Source organism: Lithobates pipiens, unplaced genomic scaffold (genome assembly GCF_037356315.1).
Source record: "Lithobates pipiens isolate NorthernLeopardFrog02 unplaced genomic scaffold, aLitPip1_a1.2 Scaffold_8, whole genome shotgun sequence".
Lineage (NCBI taxonomy): Eukaryota > Metazoa > Chordata > Amphibia > Anura > Ranidae > Lithobates > Lithobates pipiens.
Window position 1 is genome coordinate 208,239,312 of NW_027507903.1, and position 18,899 is coordinate 208,258,210.

The following is an 18,899-nucleotide window of genomic DNA, read 5'->3' on the forward strand; positions in this document are numbered from 1 at the left end:
CCACCTGTCTACCTGTCACCAGTGCCACCCATGAGTGTCCACCAGTGCTGCCTTATCAGTGCCCATCAGTGAAGGAGAAAACGTATTTACAAAATGTTATAACAGAAACAAAAGCAAAAATAAAAAAACACAGAGGTGATCAAATACCACCAAAAGAAAGCTATATTTGGGGGAACAAAATCATTGGGTACAGTGTAGCATGACCACACAACTGTCATTTAAACAGCGACCATGCTGAAAGCTGAAAATTGGCTTGAGTAGGAAGGGGGTGTATGTGCCCTGTATTGAGGTGGTTAAGGAAGAGACTGCTACATCTACGGCTGGCATGCTCCACTTCTTAAACTTTTCATCCATGGGATGTAAAAGGGAAAACCTCTTAGGAGGAACAAAAATCCTGTCAGGATGTTCTCAACCAGCATACACTGCCTGTTCCAACAGGGTGTAAGGGGAAAGCCTGTGCAGCATGAAGAGGCCTCAGAGACCCCAAAGAGGACCAAGGGGGCTCAGTAACCTTTGTATGGGGCAAATTAAAGGCAGAACCTTTATGCCTTGCTAGAAGGCATAAATTGGGATAAAATCTTAGGAACAAAGAACACGGAAGAGAGATGGGTTTGCTTTAAGAGCATATTAAATAAGAGCATTAGCCAATGCATCCCATTGGGTAATACATTTAAAAAGGCGAACAAAAGTCCTGCATGGCTTAACCCCAATGTAAAAATGCATATAAAAGCAAAGGAGAAGGCCTTCAAAAAATACAAGGTTAAAGAGGAAGTAAACTCTCTCACTCTGATGCTTCTTTTCATTTAGTCCATTATAATAAGTAATTATCAGACTATAGCCACTAATCCAGCCCAAATCGCATTTTACTTAATGTTTAAAGAAACTTTAAAAAACTTGTTTCCAGGGGTTCGGCAGCGTCATCTTAAGTATTGTTTTCTGAGTCCACAGTGGAGTGTATTTCCGCCCTTACATTGAGCACTTCCTGTACTGTTAACCAAGCCTCCTTCTCAATCCAATGATTCTATGGCAACCCTGCTTCCCTGTTCAAAGCTTATTTCATATTATTTAATTTTGCCGATGTCTAATGTTTGCCTATCAGACTTATCAGCTTCAGCTGATAAGACTGCAGTAATGGCCAAGTTTAGACTGTATGTGAGGTCACATGGTGTGTAGGAGGAAGCTCTGAGTGATTAGCAGAGTTCAGTGCTGTGCCATAGGAAGTCCTGATAACAGATAGATAAGACATAGAGAGTGTGCCGTAAATCAGGGGAGATCTGGGCATGCTCAGTGACTTCATTCTACAGAACAACAAGGATTACAAGAATACTGAGCAAGTAAGGAGATATCTACAAGCAGTGTTCATTAGGTTTTTTTTATGCTGATTTACATAGGACAAAGTTGTGGGGGAGGGTTTACAACCACTTTAAGGGATCCTCATCAGCATTCAGACCTTATAAAGAATGCAACAAGAAATGTAACAGTGCAATAAGGACGGCTAAGATAGAATATGAAAGACATAGCGGAGGAGAGCAAAAAAAAAAAAAATCCAAGAAATTCTTTCAGTATGTAAACAGTAAAAAAGGGAGGACAGACCATATTGGCCCATAAAGAATGAGGAAGGACATCTGGTTACAAAGTTTGGAGAGAAGGCAAAAGTATTGCATTTATTCTTCTCCTCGGTCTTCATGAGGCTTTAGTAACCAAAACTGCAGTGGTACATCCTCATGACACATCACAGGAAGCACCTCCATGGTTAACAGAGGACAGAATTAAAAGACTTGGGGGAACTTAACATTAACAAATCACCGGGACCAGATGGTTTGCAGTCTACTGAATGGAATGATTGGAGCAGCTGATTGGAGAAAATGTAGCACCAATATTTAAAAAGGCCCAAAATACATCCCTGGGAATTACAGACCAGTTAGCCTAACATCATGTAAACTCTTGGAGGGAATGATAAGAGACTATATACAAGATTTTAGTAATGAGAATGGTATCATTAGCAGTAATCAGCATGGATTCATGAAGAATGCCAAACCAATCTATTAACCTTCTATGAGGTGGTGAGTTGCCATCTAGATAAAAAAAAAGGCCTGTAGACGTGGTGTATCTGGATTTTGCAAAGGCATTTGACACAGTTCCCCATAAACGTTTACTGTACAAAATAAGGTCCTTTGGCATGGACCATAGGGTGAGTACATAGGGTGGTGATAAATGGGGAATACGCGGAATGGTCAGGGGTGGGTAGTGGGGTCCCCCAGTGTTCTATGCTGGGCCCAATCCTATTTAATTTGTTCATAAACGACCTGGAGGATGGGGTAAACAGTTTAACCTCTGTATTTGTGGACGATACTAAGCTAAGCCGGGCAATAACTTCTCCTCAGGATGTGGAAACCTTGCAAAAAGATCTGAACAAATGAAGTTCAATGTTGAATAATGTAAAATAATGCATTTGGGTGGCAAAAAATTTAATGCAATCGATACACTGGGGGGAGAACCTCTGGGGGAATCTAGGATGGATAAGGACCTGGGAGGCCTAGCAGATGATAGGCTCTGCAATGGCATGCAATGCCAAGATGCTGCTAACAAAGCACAGAATATTGGCATGCATTAAAAAGGGGATCAACTCCAGAGATAAAACAATAATTCTCCCGCTCTACAAGACTCTGGTCCGGCCACACCTAGTAAGTATGCTGTCCAGTTCTGGGCACCAGTCCCAAGGTAGGATGTGCTGGAAATGGAGCGAGTACAAAGAAGGGCAAAAAAAGCTAATAAAAGTGTCTAGAGGATATTAGTTATGAGGAAAGGTTGCGAGCACTGAACTTATTCTCTCTGGAGAAGAGACGCATGAGAGGGGATACGATTTCAATATACAAATACCATACTGGTGAACCAACAATAGGCATAAAACTTTTTTGCAGAAAGGAGTTCAACAAGACTCGTGGCAACTCATTAGAATAAATTAGGTTTAACCTTAAACTACATAGAGGGTTCTTTACTGGAAGAGCATCATCTTGTCCAGATTGCTCAGAAGCAGATTCATCCTCCAGGCCCTCCACAGGATCCTGAGCTTTTAGCTCTTCCCCATCCTCAACCCATTCCTGCTCCAAACAAGGAGGCTCCGGGGAGAGGGATCCGTCACGCTCCTCCTAGCAATCCCGTGTTCTAACCTGGCTAGGGCCAAGGACAGTTCAGATTGCCTGGAAGTCTCTGGTCTTTCAGGGGATACAACACTAGGGATATGACTAGGTTCATCAGGAACTGACGACATAGGTGTGCCCTTCCCTATAGTGTTCGTCCCGCTCCTCTTTTTTGAACACATTTACTAGCCACAAAAAAAGAGTACCTAGGTGTAGTATTAACACACCTCAGAAGGGAGACCCTTTTAATAGGCCTCACCAAGCCCCTATGCAACAATCCCGCTAAGCACCTTTAGCCTGCCAAGCAACACCTGATGACTCATGTGACCCGGGTAAGGAGAAATGAACAGCTGCAAATGCCTGGTTCAGAGCCTGCTCTGTGTGTCACAGCTGTCTTCTGAAAGCACTGTATGCTTGGCATACACAGCTTACATAAGCTTGCTGTGTGCCGGAACGTTCTGCTCATGCGTGCACACACACGTGCATGGTCCCGCTAATTGGGCGCGACTATATTTGCATAAGACGCAAATCTTTGAGCGCCCATATAAAAGGCTACAGCGCATGTGCAGCTCCACCGCATGCGCCAATCATTTTGTTTCCACAAAAACAGCCAGACAAGCAAAAAAAGGTACACTTTGCAAACACCCACAGCTAGCCCAAAACTCCCTGTATGGTCACTGGACACAGATGTCCAGCCTCTAGCTAGCTTGACTGATTGTTACAATCACTGGGACACCCTACAATAAGTAAATAAAAGGGGTTTCACTTAACCGTCCAGGGGCAGGGAAACGTAGTAAACTAATCTTCACCCATCACGGCGGGTTCCAGTCACTCGAGGACCTTCAAGGACTGGGTACCCTTTTCATGTTTAGGGTCCACTCCCTTGGACCTTTACAGCGCTCTGCAGGAATGCCTTAGTGCTGTGGTGTCCAGGATTCCACTTCTCAGGGTCCAGCACCCGGAGGTCGCATTACAGGCAAAACCTTGCATGGCTCAGCTACCATTTATCCAAGCATATAGAGCATGTGTCAAATGGATCCGATCAGTCAATCCCTTAATTCATTTAACCATTTGTGAGACTAGAAACCTGGAGCTCAGAGAGCTCAAACAACCGTGCCATCCCCCTTGCAGACACTGGTAAAAAAAAAACTGAAGTACTTCCTGTATGGGAGGGGTTATATAGGGCATCACTTCCTGCCTAAAGACCTTTGGTCTGTCCATTCACCAGTAGGTAATGATTAGCCTGTGTCCCATGATGTATGAAAAAGAAAAACTAAAAACATAAAACAAAGCTTACGAATTGGAAAACAGTACAGGACACAAGGCTTCTATTCATAAATCAGGGGTCATACACAGGCTACCTTCAGGTGACTGGACACTGTTCTAAGCTTTGCTAGGGCCGCCCCTAGTGCACACTCATAAAATCACACCCAGCCCGTGAGACTGAAATAAACTGAGGGGTGGCAGCAACACAGCAAACATAACTGCTAACAGGTCCACACAAAAGCAAGGGTTAAGAAACAAGGAAAAATATTACGATTACAGCACCTTACGACCAATGCTTGCATCATACAAAGCCTGAACATCCACCTAGTAAAACCTGGAGACTGTGTGAAGGACCAGGTGGCAGTCTTGCAAATATGGTATACAGATGCTTAATGCTGAAAAGCACAAGAGACACCAAAAGATCTGGTGAAATGAACTCCAATAGGAAAAGGAAACAACTCTTTCTCTAAGGACATAGGCCTTGGAAATAAATTGTCTAATCTACCTGGCAATGGTGGAACAGGAGGCAGGATGCCCTCTACAAGAGCTCGTAGTGAGGATAAAAATGTATTTCGTTTTGCAAATAGAAGCCATGACTGCCAGTCAGACACAGAGCCATGACCTAGGGAATCTCCTTGGTTTGTTTTTGGATTGGGACAGAAGGAAGGAATGACAATATCCTTATTCAGGCGGAAAGAGGAGGAGACCACCTTGGGTAGAAGAGAAGGTCTCTGTCTTTAGACCACTGAAGTCCCTGAGCAAAACCAAAAAGGCTCCTGTATAAGAAAGGGCCAACTGCCAGCTCAAAAACACCCAATATAGACATATTAGCCTATAGGAAGGCAAGCTTACATGGAAGGTCTCTCAAGGGGAATTGGATAAAAGAGGAGTCTCTGGAGTACAGAGAGCACCAGGTTCAGATCTCAAGGTGAAAAAAAAAAAAAGGAGGTCAAATTGAGAAGATTATATGAGCAATTTTCTTTAGAAACGTCTCTATTAATGAGTGTCACCCAAGGCATTTCTGGAAAGGAATAGATAAGGCAGAAACATCCCATAAATGTTGGTCAAGCCCAGTTTAGCTGGGTTACAAACAACAGAGTATTCTCTGAGACTCAGATATCTGTAAGGTGGGAATGACTGGATCAGATATACTTTTATCCTTTGGGACCTAGGTTTCTACAGCCATGTCACTAAAGCAAGAGACTAAGATGCAGAGTGGAATAAAGGGCCTTACCTGAGTACATTTGGTCTGTTTGGAAGAGGCCAAGGTTCATCTGCCAGGAGTCCGAGTATGCATGTTTACCACAATCTTCTTAGCTAATTTGTTGCAATGAGGCTTGCCTGAACCATTTCTGCCTCTATCTTGCGTAGCAGTCGAGGGAGAATATTTATCAGTGGAAAGACATAAATAAGGGTTGAATAAAGTCCAAGGAGTCACTAGTGAATAGATTGCAAAAGGCCAGAGGATCCCTGGTCCTGGCTACATATCTGGTTTCCCCCACTGTTGACAGAAAGACATTCTGGAAGATCTTGATGTGCAGACTGAGAACATTCCCCTGGGTCTATAGATTGGTGGCTTAGGAAGTCTGCCTACCAACGGTTGATGGCAGAAAAGCGCTGGAATGTGAATTTACACCTAGAAGGAGTTCACATCTGGTGCAACCTGACGATTTATGTAGGCTACTGCTGTGGCACGGTGCGACTGCACCCTGACTAGGTAACCTTGCAGAAGGGGGTTCCAGTGTTTTAGAGATAATCTGATATCTCTCCTGCCACCATTAAGGTCTAGGTCCCCTTGACAGAAAGTTGTAAATGCCCCCACAACCGGCAAGACCGGCATCTGTTCTATCCAGACAGAATTGTCTGGCTGGTTAGATTTATAGGGTAGTCTAGAGAGTGGATCTTTTTGTTACACATTATAGGGATGTTGAGTTTTCTGGAGTAATAAACTGGGCAAAGGGGACTACTTTGAAGAAGAGATGCCTTTTTGAAAAAGAGCTCTTCAGTGTGACCCCCTGCTTTTATTAAAAAACAAAACAAAACAAAACAAAAAAAATAAAAAAACTTGAACTTGCTGCAGCCTGGAGTGCAGAGAATCAACTTTGTTTGCTAAAGACAATGAGAAGGACCAGCACCAGTGAATTCCACAGTGGGATCTCTAATGTGCCACTATGATGGCAGAATAATACTCCACTATATTAATAGTTAGAAACACTGCATTTCCAATGTCATCCATACATGTGTGTATTTTGAAATGGTACTTACATGGAAGTAATTCTCTGTCTGCAGTCTCTGTACAGATTGGGTATGGATAGAAAAGGTGGCCTTTTTCCAGTGGATATGGAATCATTCTGAATGCTGGAAAACAAAGCACAGCAAACTGATATTGAAATGAGTTTAATAACACAGACTGCTTCAATAAAATAAAGATTTGCATGCAGTATTTTTTGACCCGATAAAAAAAATAATCTCTTTCAGGCTATTCTCATTGCTGTGGGAAATCAAGTGAAACTATAGAATAGCTTCAAAAAATTAGAGATCAGAAAGAAGGGATTATTGCAGTGCCAAGCGATTCACATAGCCGGCATATTTAAGAAAAATTGTTTATTTTATTACATCATAAATAGATACAAATTTAGGACAATAAAAACAGTAAGGTTTTAAGGAGCAATACACAACCAATAAAAGGCCAGATTGGTACAGGGCCTTTAATACAATTTCGGGTCAGGTCTTCCCTATATGTTTCGCCAAACCATTGGCTTCCTCAGGGGAATAGGACAGACCGATAGTTGAAGAAAAGCTCTATATAACAGAGAGAATAAACAATGTTGTCATGCTTATTACACAAAAGTATATATAGAGTTAAATAATAACATGCTGCATGGTGTTATGGAGTGACCTGAATCATACACTCCACACTCCCCTTCCTCACTGTGCCTTTTCCTTCTCTATTCCTTTTCAATCCTTAGTGTTTTTTTTCCCTTATAGGATATTTGTGGCTGGATTCTCCAGGACGATACTGCCCTTAGCGCAGGCATTTTTTTCTTGTTTGCCTTGCCTGTAATTATTTGTGTCATTGTTGGATCATTGATACATATCTTACCTGTGTCAGGTAAGCTACAATTTTTTTTTTTTTTAACTTAGTTAATATTTGACATTTTTTTTGTGTTATTGGCTTTATCTTTGTTGTTTTCCGTTTTGTTTTTACCATTTTAGTGACCATCTTTTTCCTTTTGAAATATTCAAGTCACCTTCATTCGACCAAATTAACATTCTTCTATTCAGCGCCCCTGTTTCAAACTTGTTTTTATAAATTGGGTAGGTAGTGAGGCCATGTTGGCCCATTTTGCTTGGGACATATAGCTCTTTAAGTCAAGTGTCTCCATGGCAATATAATAATTTGTCTTTTAGTTGTATTGGCCACACTATGGTGGTGTTGGGTCACCACCCTTGGGGTGGACATTGTATTTGTCATACAGCAGGGTATTTTGGGGTAGGTGCCACGGTTTATGGGATCATGGGTGGTATGTTTCATCTATGGGTGAAGTGGGAACCTGAAATTAGATCTGTATGATTCAGGTCACTCCATAACACCATGCAGCACGTTACTATTTAACTCTATTTATACTTGTGTGTAATATGCTTGACAATAAGCCATGTTTTTTTCATTGTTCGTTCTCTCCGTTCTTTAGAGCTTTTTTTCAACTATTGGTCTGTCCTACTCCCCTAAGGAAGCCAGTGGTTTGGTGAAAACATCTAGGGAAGACTTGACAAGAAATAGTATTAAAAGCCCTGTACCAATCTGGCCTTTTATTGGTTGTGTATTGCTCCCTAAAACCTCATTGTTTTTATTGTCCTAAATTTGTATCTATTTATGATGTAATAAAATAAACAATTTTTCTTAAATTTGCCGTCTAAGTGAATCGCTTGGCGCCACAATAATCCCTTCTTTCTGATCTCCCATTTTTTTTTTTAACTAATTTAATTTGATGAGGTGCCTTATCTAAAACGGACCTCACTGCCACTTTTTTCCAATTTTCTATAGAATAGTTTCATTTTCAACATGTCCATAACAGTGGAAGAAGAATAAGCCAACTAGGTTAGCCCAATATGAATTAGTATTTTTTTATTCAAATATTTCCAAAATTCAACATCAGTATAATAAATACATTTTGTGAAATGCGTTGGACGCTGAAATCATATAATTTCATGTATTTTCTCCAAGGAATACATTGTACATCTACAAAGTATATGTACAGAATAACATAGGAAGCCTTATTGTTAACCAAATACCCTGAGACAAGAAATTGTTAGACTCCTCTGTGTTGTATCTTAACCAATACCAGTTCTAGGTCTAACCACTGATGTGCATATTACCACATAGCCTGTCATCAATGTTTTAGCCTGTGGACATAGATGATAAATGTATGAAAAAAAATTCAGAAAATCGAGTTCTAACACATGGCATTTATTTTTTGTACATGAATCACAGACGTCTGAAATATATTTAGCAAGGATTAACACAGCATGTATTGGATATAATCATATACAGCTGCCTTATTCACTACAAATGGGATAGTTCTGAAAATATACAGTGCCAAGTCACAATGGATATCATATATGCAGGACACTAGACTACAGAACATCCATCTCACACAATGTATGTCCTTTAAAAAGAGCGACGCTTCTATGAGACTCACTCTTCAAGGATCCCATTACATCACATGCTCCAAAATTGAAGACAGACAATGACAAGCGTACTATCCCTCATGTCAAAACCTTGTTGCCACACAACAACAATGAAATGTTTTAAAGTTATCTTTTCTAGCTATTCAGATGCATTTTAAATCAAACCTAACTTTTAAGGGATGGTTTCACAAGACCCCATTATGGTCTTTATTGAGATGAATTCAGCATTTTACATACAGTGCCTTGAAAAAGTATTCATACCCCTTGACATTTTACACACTTTGTCATGTTGTAACCAAAACCATAAATGTATTTTATGTGATAGTGGAAGGAATATGGTTTTAATTTTTTTTTTAACAAATAAATATGTGAAAAGTGCGGTGCGCATTTGTATTCAGACCCCAATACTTTGTATAACCACCTTTTTCTGCAATTACAGCTGAAAGTCTTTTTGGGTCTGTCTCTACCAGCTTTGCACATCTAGACAGTGAAATTTTTTCCCATTCTTCTTAGCAAAATAGCTCAAGCTCTGTCAGATTGGATGGAGAGTGTCTGAACAGCAATTTTCAAGTCTTGCCACGGATTATCAATTGGATTTGGGTATGGACTTTGCCTGGGTCATTCTAACACATGAATATGCTTTGATCTAAACCATTCCATTGTAGCTCTGGCTGTATGTTTAGGGTTTTTGTCCTGCTGGAAGGTGAACCTCCACCCCATTTTCAAGTATTTTACAGGTTTTCTTAAGAGTACCCGGTATTTGGCGCCATCCATTTTTCCATCAACTCTGACCAGCTTCCCTGTCCCTGCTAAAGAAAAGCATCCCTACAACATGATGCTGGCACCACCATGTGTCACAGAGGGGATGGAGTGTTCAGGGTGATGCACAGTGTTAGTTTTCTGTTACGCATAGCGTTTTGCTTTTAGGCCAAAAAGTTAAATTTTTGTTTAATCTGATCAGAGCACCTTTTTCCACATGTTTGCTGTGTCCACCACATGTTTTTTTGCGAACTGCAAACAGGACTTCTTATGGCTTTCTTTCAACAATGGTTTTTCTTCTTGTCACTCTTCCATAAAGGTCAGATTTGTGGAGTGCATGACTAATAGTTGTCCTGTGGACAGATTTTCCCTCCTAAGCTGTGGATCTCGAAAGCTCCTCCAGTAGGGATGAGCTCAGGCATGTTTGCACAGCCCACCAGGAAATCAGCACTGCTCTGTGCTAATCATAGGCAGTGAGACATTGTCCCAATGCGTGGCTGCAGAGATCGGGAAATGTCTCACTGCCGTGATTAGCACAGCGCCGACTTCCCGGCGGGCTCTGCGCGTGGGCTATGCAAACACGCCTGAGCTCATCCCTATCCTCCAGTTACCATGGGCCTCTTGGCTGCTTTCCTGATTGATGCTCTCCTTGCCCGGCCTCTCAGTTTAGGTGGACGACCATGTCTTGGATGGTTTGCAGTTGTGCCATACTCTTTCCATTTTAGGGTGATGGATTGAACAGTGCTCCATGAGATGTTCAAAGCTTGGGATATTTATAACCTAACCCCGCTTTAAACTTCTCCACAACTTTATCCCTGATCTGTCTGGTGTGTTCCTTGGACTTCATGATGCCATTTGTTCACTAAGGTTCTCAGCTGTATTTATACTGAGATTAAATTACAAACAGGTGGACTCCATTTATTAATAAGGTGACTACTGAAGGCAATTGGTTCCACTAGATTTTAGTTAGGGGTATCAGAGTAAAGGGGGCTGAATACAAATGCACGCGACACCACTTTTCAGATATTTGTAAAACAAATTGAAAACCATTTATCATTTTCCTTCCACTTCACAATTACAATTGTGCTCATAAGTTTACACACCCTGGCAGAATTTATGATTTCTTGGCCATTTTTCAGAGCATATGAACAACACAAAAACGTTTTTCAGCCATGGTTAGTATTTAGCTGAAGCCATTATCAATCAACTGTGTTTACTCTTTTTAAATCATAACGACAACACAAACTACCCAAATCCAAAGTTTACATACCCTGGTGGTTATGGCCAGATAACATGCACACAAGTTGACACAAAGGGATTTAAATGGCTATTAAAGGTAACCATCCTCACCTGTGATCTGTTTGCTTAAAATTAGTGTGCATGTATGTGTGTATAAAAGGTCAATGAGTTTCTGGACTCCTGTCAGACCCTTGCATCTTTCATCCAGTGCTGCACTGACATTTCTGGATTCTGAGTCATGAGGAAAGTAAAATAATGGTCAAAGGATCTGCGGGAAAAGGTAGTTGAGCTGTATAAAACAGCTTTTTATAAAAAAATATATCCAAGGAATTGAGAATGCCAATCAGCAGTGTTCAAACTTTAATCAAGAAGTGGAAAATGAGGGGTTCTGTTGAAACCAAACCACAGTCAGGTAGACCAACTAAAATTTCAGCCACAACTGCCAGGAAAATTGTTTGGGATGCAAAGAAAAACCCACAAATAACTTCAGGTAAAATATAGGACTCTCTGAAAATGTGGTGTGGTTGTTTCAAGATGCACAATAAGGAGGCACTTGAAGAAAGATGGGCTGCATGGTTGAGTCACCAGAAGAAAGCCATTACTACACAATTGCCACAAAATATCCCACTTACAACACCCCAAACAGCACAGAGACAAGCCTCAAACCTTCTGGCACAAAGACATTTGGAGTGAGGAGACCAAAATTGAACTCTCTCTTTCGTTCATTGAGGGACACAGCACTTAAATCTTGAACTTAGGGTTATATCGCCACCTTCAGGAGAGGACTAGGCAGAACACAAACACCACAGAACCACCCAGGGGGCGGTCCTACTGGCTATAACCCCTCACTTTACTTCCAAGTGTGTGCAGACCTTAGCTACGCACTGGGTCAGCCATGACACGCCCCATTCTGGTCCAGGGGCGGCCAGTGAGCTATATGCTCCGAGGCACACATATGACCGGGCTACTGCTGTCCGACAGCTATCCCGTACTGCTTGGGTGATGGGTCCGTCTGTGGAGTGCGTCCAGCAGTCTCTGCAGGAGGGGTAAGTATAGCTCCACCTGTTTAGGCAGGATGGAGCAGCTGGGCATTCCCTGGGAGGTTGATTAGGGCAGTCTCTCCCTTTCATCTTTCCCTGTCTTTTTCCCTCCTTCCCATGCTAAGGGGCCACTGTGTGACTGGGCTTAGGGGGTGCGGAGCATGTACCTGCCCAGGGGTCCTCTGGGGGGTCTCTGGGTCCTGGCAGGGGGCTGCACTGGGCGGTTGGTGGTCTGCTCGTTTCCTCCCCCCCATTTTTGTACCTTTTCTGGGGTAACTGGTGCTGCCTTGTGTTTTTGTTATGGGTGGAGTTTATTTTCTGTTCCCAGCCCTCGTTTTTCGACACTGCTTAGGGATGTGCCTAAGGTCAAGATTTAAGTGCTGTGTCCGTCAATAAACGAAAGAGAAAATAGTATTTTTGTACTCACCGTAAAATACTTTTCTCTGATGTTCATTGACCCACCCCTCCTATTTATGTTTTTACTGCTTTTTGACAAACTGAGCTGCTGGAAGCAGAGTGAGGGGTTATAGCCAGTAGGACCGCCCCCTGGGCGGTGCTGTTTTTTTTGTAGGCGTTCTGCCCAGTCCTCTCCTGAAACTGGCGATATAACCCTAAGGTCAAGATTTAAGTGCTGTGTCCGTCAATGAACATCAGAGAAAAAGATTTTACGTTGAGTACAAAAATCCTATTTTTTGGCCACAACCATAAACACTACATTTGGAGAGGAGTTAACAAGGGCTATGATGAAAGGTACAGAGGTGGATCGCCGATGTTTTGGGGATGTGTGAGCTACAAAGGCACAGGAAATTTGGTCAAAATTGACAAGATGAATGCAGTATTTAATAAAAAAAATACTGGAGAAACATTTATATCCATCAGCCAGGAAGTTACGCATGGGACGTACATGGACATTCCAACATAACAATTATCCAAACCACAAGGCCAAGTCGACCTGTCATTGGCTACAGCAGAATAAAGTGAAGGTTCTGGAGTGGCCTCCTGACCTACATATATATCATTGAGCCATTCTGGGGAGATCTCAAAACGTGCAGTTCATGCAAGACAGCCCAAGAATTTATAGGAATTGGAGGCTTTTTGCTGAGAGACATGGGCAGGTTTACCATCTGAGAAGATAAAGAGCCTCATCCACAAAAGACTTAAAGCTGTCATTGATGTTAAAGGGGGAAATACACTGTATTAAGGGGAGTATGTAAACTTTTGATCAGGGTCATTTGGGTAGTTTGTGTTGTCATTGTGATTTAAAAAGAGTAAACACAGATTATTGATAATAAATGGCTTCAGCCAAATACTAACCATGAGTGAAAGAAAAGTGTGTCATCATTCATATTCTCTAAAGAAAAATGGCCAAGAAATCATAAATTCTGCCAGGGTATGTAAACTTATGAGCACAACTGCATGGGCCACTTTGTTTTGGTCTATCACATAATAACCCAATAAAATACATTTATGTTTTTGGTTGTTACATGACAAAATGTGGAAAATTGTAGGTCTACTAGGCTGCTGATTTAACCACTTAAACCCCCCTTAATAACCAGATCAATTTTCAGCTCTCACATTTTGAATGACACTCAGTCATGCAACACTGTACCTATATGAAATTTTTGTCCTTTTTTCACACAAATAGAGCTTTCTTTTGGTGGTATTTAATCACAACTGTTTTTTTTTTTTTTGTGCTATAAAAGAAAAAAAAGACTTAAAATTCTGTAAAATTTAGCAAATTAGTAATTTTTCTTCATACATTTTGGCCAAAATTTATACCACTACATATCTTTGGTAAAAATAAGTACAAATTTGTGTATATTATTTAGTCTGTGAAAGTTATAGAGTCCACAAGCTATGGTGTCAATATCTGAAAATTGATCACACCTGATGTACTGACAGCCTATTTCTTGAGACCCCAACATGCCAGAAAAGTACAAATACCCCCCAAATGACCCCATTTTGCAAAGAAGACATTCCAGGGTATTTAGAAAGAGGCATGGTGAGATTTTTGAAGTTGCAATTTTTTCACACAATTCTGTGCAAAATCAAGATTTTTATTTTCCTTCCAAAATTGTCATATTATCAGGTTATTTCTCACACACAGCATATGAATACCACAAATTACACCCCAGAACACATTCTGCTATTATTCCCAAGTATGGCGATACCACATGTGAGACATTTTGGAAAGAAAACACCCCAATGTATAATCTAGGCATAAGAAGTCTTTTGAACATGTCATTTTTTTTATACATTTTTTTGGAAAATGTGGAAAGAAAATGAAAACGCATTTTTTTTTAACACAAAGTTGTCAATTCATACAATATTTCTAACACATAGCATGTACATACCAAAAATGAAACCCCAAAATAGATTCTCCTACTACTCCTGAGTAGGGATGAGCTCAGGCGTGTTCGCATGGAACACGTGAAGAACCCAACAGGAAGTCGGCGCAGCACTGCGCTAATCACAGGCAGTGAGACATTGCCCAATGTGCGGCTGCAGAGACGGGGCAATGTCTCACTGCCTGTGATTAGCGCAGTGCTGCGCCGACTTCCTGGCAGGCTCTGCACGTGTTCCATGCGAACACGCCTGAGCTCATCCCTACTCCTGAGTACTGAGATACCACGTGTGAGACTTTTCCACAGCGTGGCCACATACAGAGACCGAGTACAGCCGAGCATGACTGAGCATGGCTGGGTATCACCGAGTATGGCTGAGCATGGCCGGGTATCACCGAGTATGGCTGAGCATGGCCGGGTATCACCGAGTATGGCTGAGCATGGCCGGGTATCACCGAGTATGGCTGAGCATGGCTGAGTATCGCAGGGTATGCCTGGGTATCGCAGGGTGTCACGAGTATGCCTGGGTATCGCAGGGTGTCACGAGTATGCCTGGGTATCGCAGGGTGTCACGAGTATGCCTGGGTATCGCAGGGTGTCACGAGTATGCCTGGGTATCGCAGGGTGTCACGAGTATGCCTGGGTATCGCAGGGTGTCACGAGTATGCCTGGGTATCGCAGGGTGTCACGAGTATGCCTGGGTATCGCAGGGTGTCAGGAGTATGCCTGGGTATCGCAGGGTGTCACGTGTATGCCTGGGTATCACCGAGTATGCCTGGGTATCGCAGGGTATCGCCGAGTATGGCTGGGTATCGCCGAGTATGGCTGGGTATCGCCGAATATGCCTGGGTATAGCAGGGTATCACAGAGTATGTCTGGGTATTGCTGGGTATGGTAGTTTATGGCAGAGTAATGGCAGGGTATTGCAGAGTATTGGCAGGGCATTGCAGAGTATTGGCAGGGCATTGCAGAGTATTGCACAGTATTGGCAGGGCATTGCTGGGTATTGCACAGTATTGGCAGGTATTGCAGAGTATTGACAGGGCATTGCAGAGTATTGGCAGGGAATTGCTGGGGATTGCCGAGTATTGTCAGGGAATTGCTGGGTATTGCAGAGTATTGGCAGGGCATTGCTGGGTATTGCAGAGTATTGGCAGGGCATTGCTGGGTATTGCAGAGTATTGGCAGGGCATTGCTGGGTATTGCAGAGTATTGGCAGAGAATTGCTGGGTATTGCAGAGTATTGGCAGAGAATTGCTGGGTATTGCAGAGTATTGGCAGGGCATTGCTGGGTATTGCAGAGTATTGTCAGGGAATTGCTGGGTATTGGCAGAGAATTGCTGGGTATTGCAGAGTATTGGCAGGGAATTGCTGGGTATTGCAGAGTATTGGCAGGGAATTGCTGGGTATTGCAGAGTACTGGCAGAGAATTGCTGGGTATTGCAGAGTATTGGCAGGGAATTAGAAAAAATGGGGTTCCCTCGCGCTATCAAAGTGAAAAATACCTGAATGTGGTATGTCTGTTAGATTGCTGCTAGACCTAAAGTGTATACCATGCACTTGAACAAAAATAAATAAAAAAGGTGATCAGCGCAAACTATATACCATATATATTACTACAAAGATGGAATATTCTTGTTTGATATGTATTCTACCTCATAGATAAAGTGCAATAAATCAATAATTATACCAATACTAATGGTGAATCCTAATGCAAATTGCTGCTGTGCATGCAATTATTTATCTGCTGTGCAAAACTGCTACTGTGCAAACTACGTAAATAAATTATTTGCTGTGCATGCGATTATTTAGCTGCTGTGCAAACTGCTACTTTGCAAACTATGCAAACAAAATTATTTGCTGGGAGTGCAATTATTTAGCTGCGGTGCAAATTGCTACTCTGCAAACTACGCAAATAAATTATTTTCAAAAAATGCGCAACATATTACCATAAATTCATAACGTGAATAAAATAGCTACTGCTGTGCAGATAATTAAAACAAACAATTAATAAAGTGCAAAATCGTGAAAACCATCATCAGGTGCTAAATATTAAATAATAATTGAATAATTGAACAAATACTAAATAGTGCAAAATGGTGCAAGATTATCATAAAGTGCTGAGTATCAAATGAACCTTTGTGAACACCTTTAAGTGTGTAGGTGCACCAATACAGTCCTATTTATATTGAGTAGCGATACCCATAAAAGTCCATCCATAAACAGTAAACGTGCAAATTAGTGCAAAAAGTGCTGGTGTTCAGCAACGTGACAGGCAAACTCTTCAGGGACATCCACTGTGTACTCTTCGTGTGCTCCACTCAGTGCTCTCTATGCGCTTACCTCTAAATGGGTAAGAAATGCCACTCAGATATTTCTAACGATGAGTCCTCCTGAGTGTGGTAACCAGGGATGATGTCCTTAAAAGTGCTGTATTGCAATAATGGCTCCCAGTTGGTTAGTTTGCCCGTTCATCCACGGCAAATGAAAGCGGGGAATAAATAGGAAGATCCCATAGCGTAATATGTCTCAAATAGGTTTATATATGTTTAAAAAATGTCTACTTACAACAATGCTGAAAACGGCAGGCAGATCAAACAATGTGTGGTGTTACAAACATCTCTATGTGTCACTTCTGGTTGTTCCTTAATCCAGTACTGCAATACAGCACCCTTAAGGACATCATGTCACGGATGTTCTCGAATGCGTGCCCCAGGGTGCGCATGAGAGCGGAATTCTGGGAGGACGTCATAGTACGCCCTCCCAGAGTTAAGCAACCGCCCTGTAGCCATCATTCGGCTATGGGACGGTTGTTAACTGGTTAAAGTACTGAACAATGGGTTCAACATGATAGCCTGGCAACCAGCATTTTCAAAGGAGAGGTCAACCAGGGTAGCTGCCATGGTTCTGTCATGAAAAGTTTTCTTTACCATATAATATAATGTAGAATATATAATGGCTTTTAATATTTATGATAAATATATTTTACACTGGTAAAATAAATTAACTTAACCTGCTAATAAAACTCTTAAAAAGAAAAAGCCCCTTAGCTATTATAGTTTGTAAAAATGCAATCAAAAGCATTTTTCTGTATCCAGAAATAGTTCAGTTTCATTAACAGATGGATCCAACAGATCAAATTCTGCTATGTATAAGCATCAAGACCACAGTTTGCCCAAAGAAATACCCCAAAGGTTTTATGGGACTATCCTAGAGGTCAATCAAATTGCTAGGGATCAAAAGGGTGGGCAGTAAATGTCTGCAAGTAAAAGCTGATTAAGGTCAATTTATCATTTGGGGTCTCTTTCGCGTGCAAAAAAATAAACTTTATTGAACAAATGTGGTAATTTGCAATGTAAATAGGTAATAAACAAGTCCATATTACATTGTTACAGGATCCAAATACAACATATATACGAGTTGGTAAAGACTTCTATAAATAAGAAGAAACTGTAAGCTTATACAGGTCAAAATTACATCAGGTCATTGCCTTTTGGTTGAATAAAAATCGAGTGTCCTATTAAGTCATGTGAAATCTACAATTACACCCCTAAGCATACGATAGGACATTTAGGTATACGTGTCTGGTGATTCTAGCCATCAGTCCCATATTTTGTTATATTTAGTGGGACACCCTCTATGTTTATATATGAGCTTCTTGTATGGAAGAGTGAGATTCACCTCTTGTATCCAGTACTCAAGTGTAAGGGGAGTTTGTCTTCATCCATTGTTTTGCATTCAGCTTACAGGCCATGAACGTTTCATGTACGAAGAAAGTTTGACGTTTATCAGTGTCTGGGAGGAGTCCCAGTAGACACACTTTAGGGTCTAGTGAAAGGGGAGATCCCATGTGATCATGTAGAAATGTAAAAATTTGTTCCCAGTAATTTTGTACGATAGGACAATATGAGGTGGTGAGATCACCAACAAAGGTGTTCAATATTGAATCAATGGTCTTGAAAAATTTAAGGGGCAAATATACAGGGGATGCCAGCAGATATAAAACACTTTAGGTAGTAGGACCATTTTGATCAAGTTGATTCTACCCATAACACCCAGTGGCAGTTTCGCCCAAACGTGATCATTTGGGGTCTTTTTAGAGCTTCATGCTAGCCACTAATACTGAAGGTGAGGTGGTTAGTGGTGAGACAGTGTTACCTAAGGTTGGATTTTCTGCTGCTAGCAAGAGCTGCCTTGAATTGTATATACCAGCCTTATCTTGATTCTGGCCTTGTTAACCAGCATGCTTTGAGTCGTGTGTCTGTGACCTTGCACCCGATTCCTTTCTTGGGATGCATATACATGTTTACATCTACTACTGAGCATACTTTCCCACCTCAAACAGGCAGTAAGTTTACACCCACCTAAAACTCTGCTGGAGAGCCAGTGAGTAGACTCACGTTACTGGCCACTTAAAGGGG

At 41.5% G+C, this 18,899-nt stretch overlaps 1 protein-coding gene across 7 annotated transcripts in view; it reads right to left on the reverse strand.

Moving 5' to 3' along the window:
* Positions 1 to 18,899, reverse strand: part of ST7 (suppression of tumorigenicity 7) — a 249,405-nt gene that overhangs the window by 14,727 nt on the left and 215,779 nt on the right. For all 7 annotated transcript variants that reach the window (XM_077471736.1, XM_077471738.1, XM_077471735.1 and 4 more), the window contains one exon: positions 6,672 to 6,764. In XM_077471736.1, the coding sequence (XP_077327862.1) occupies positions 6,672 to 6,764 (93 nt within the window). The remainder of the gene's footprint in view (positions 1 to 6,671; positions 6,765 to 18,899) is intronic.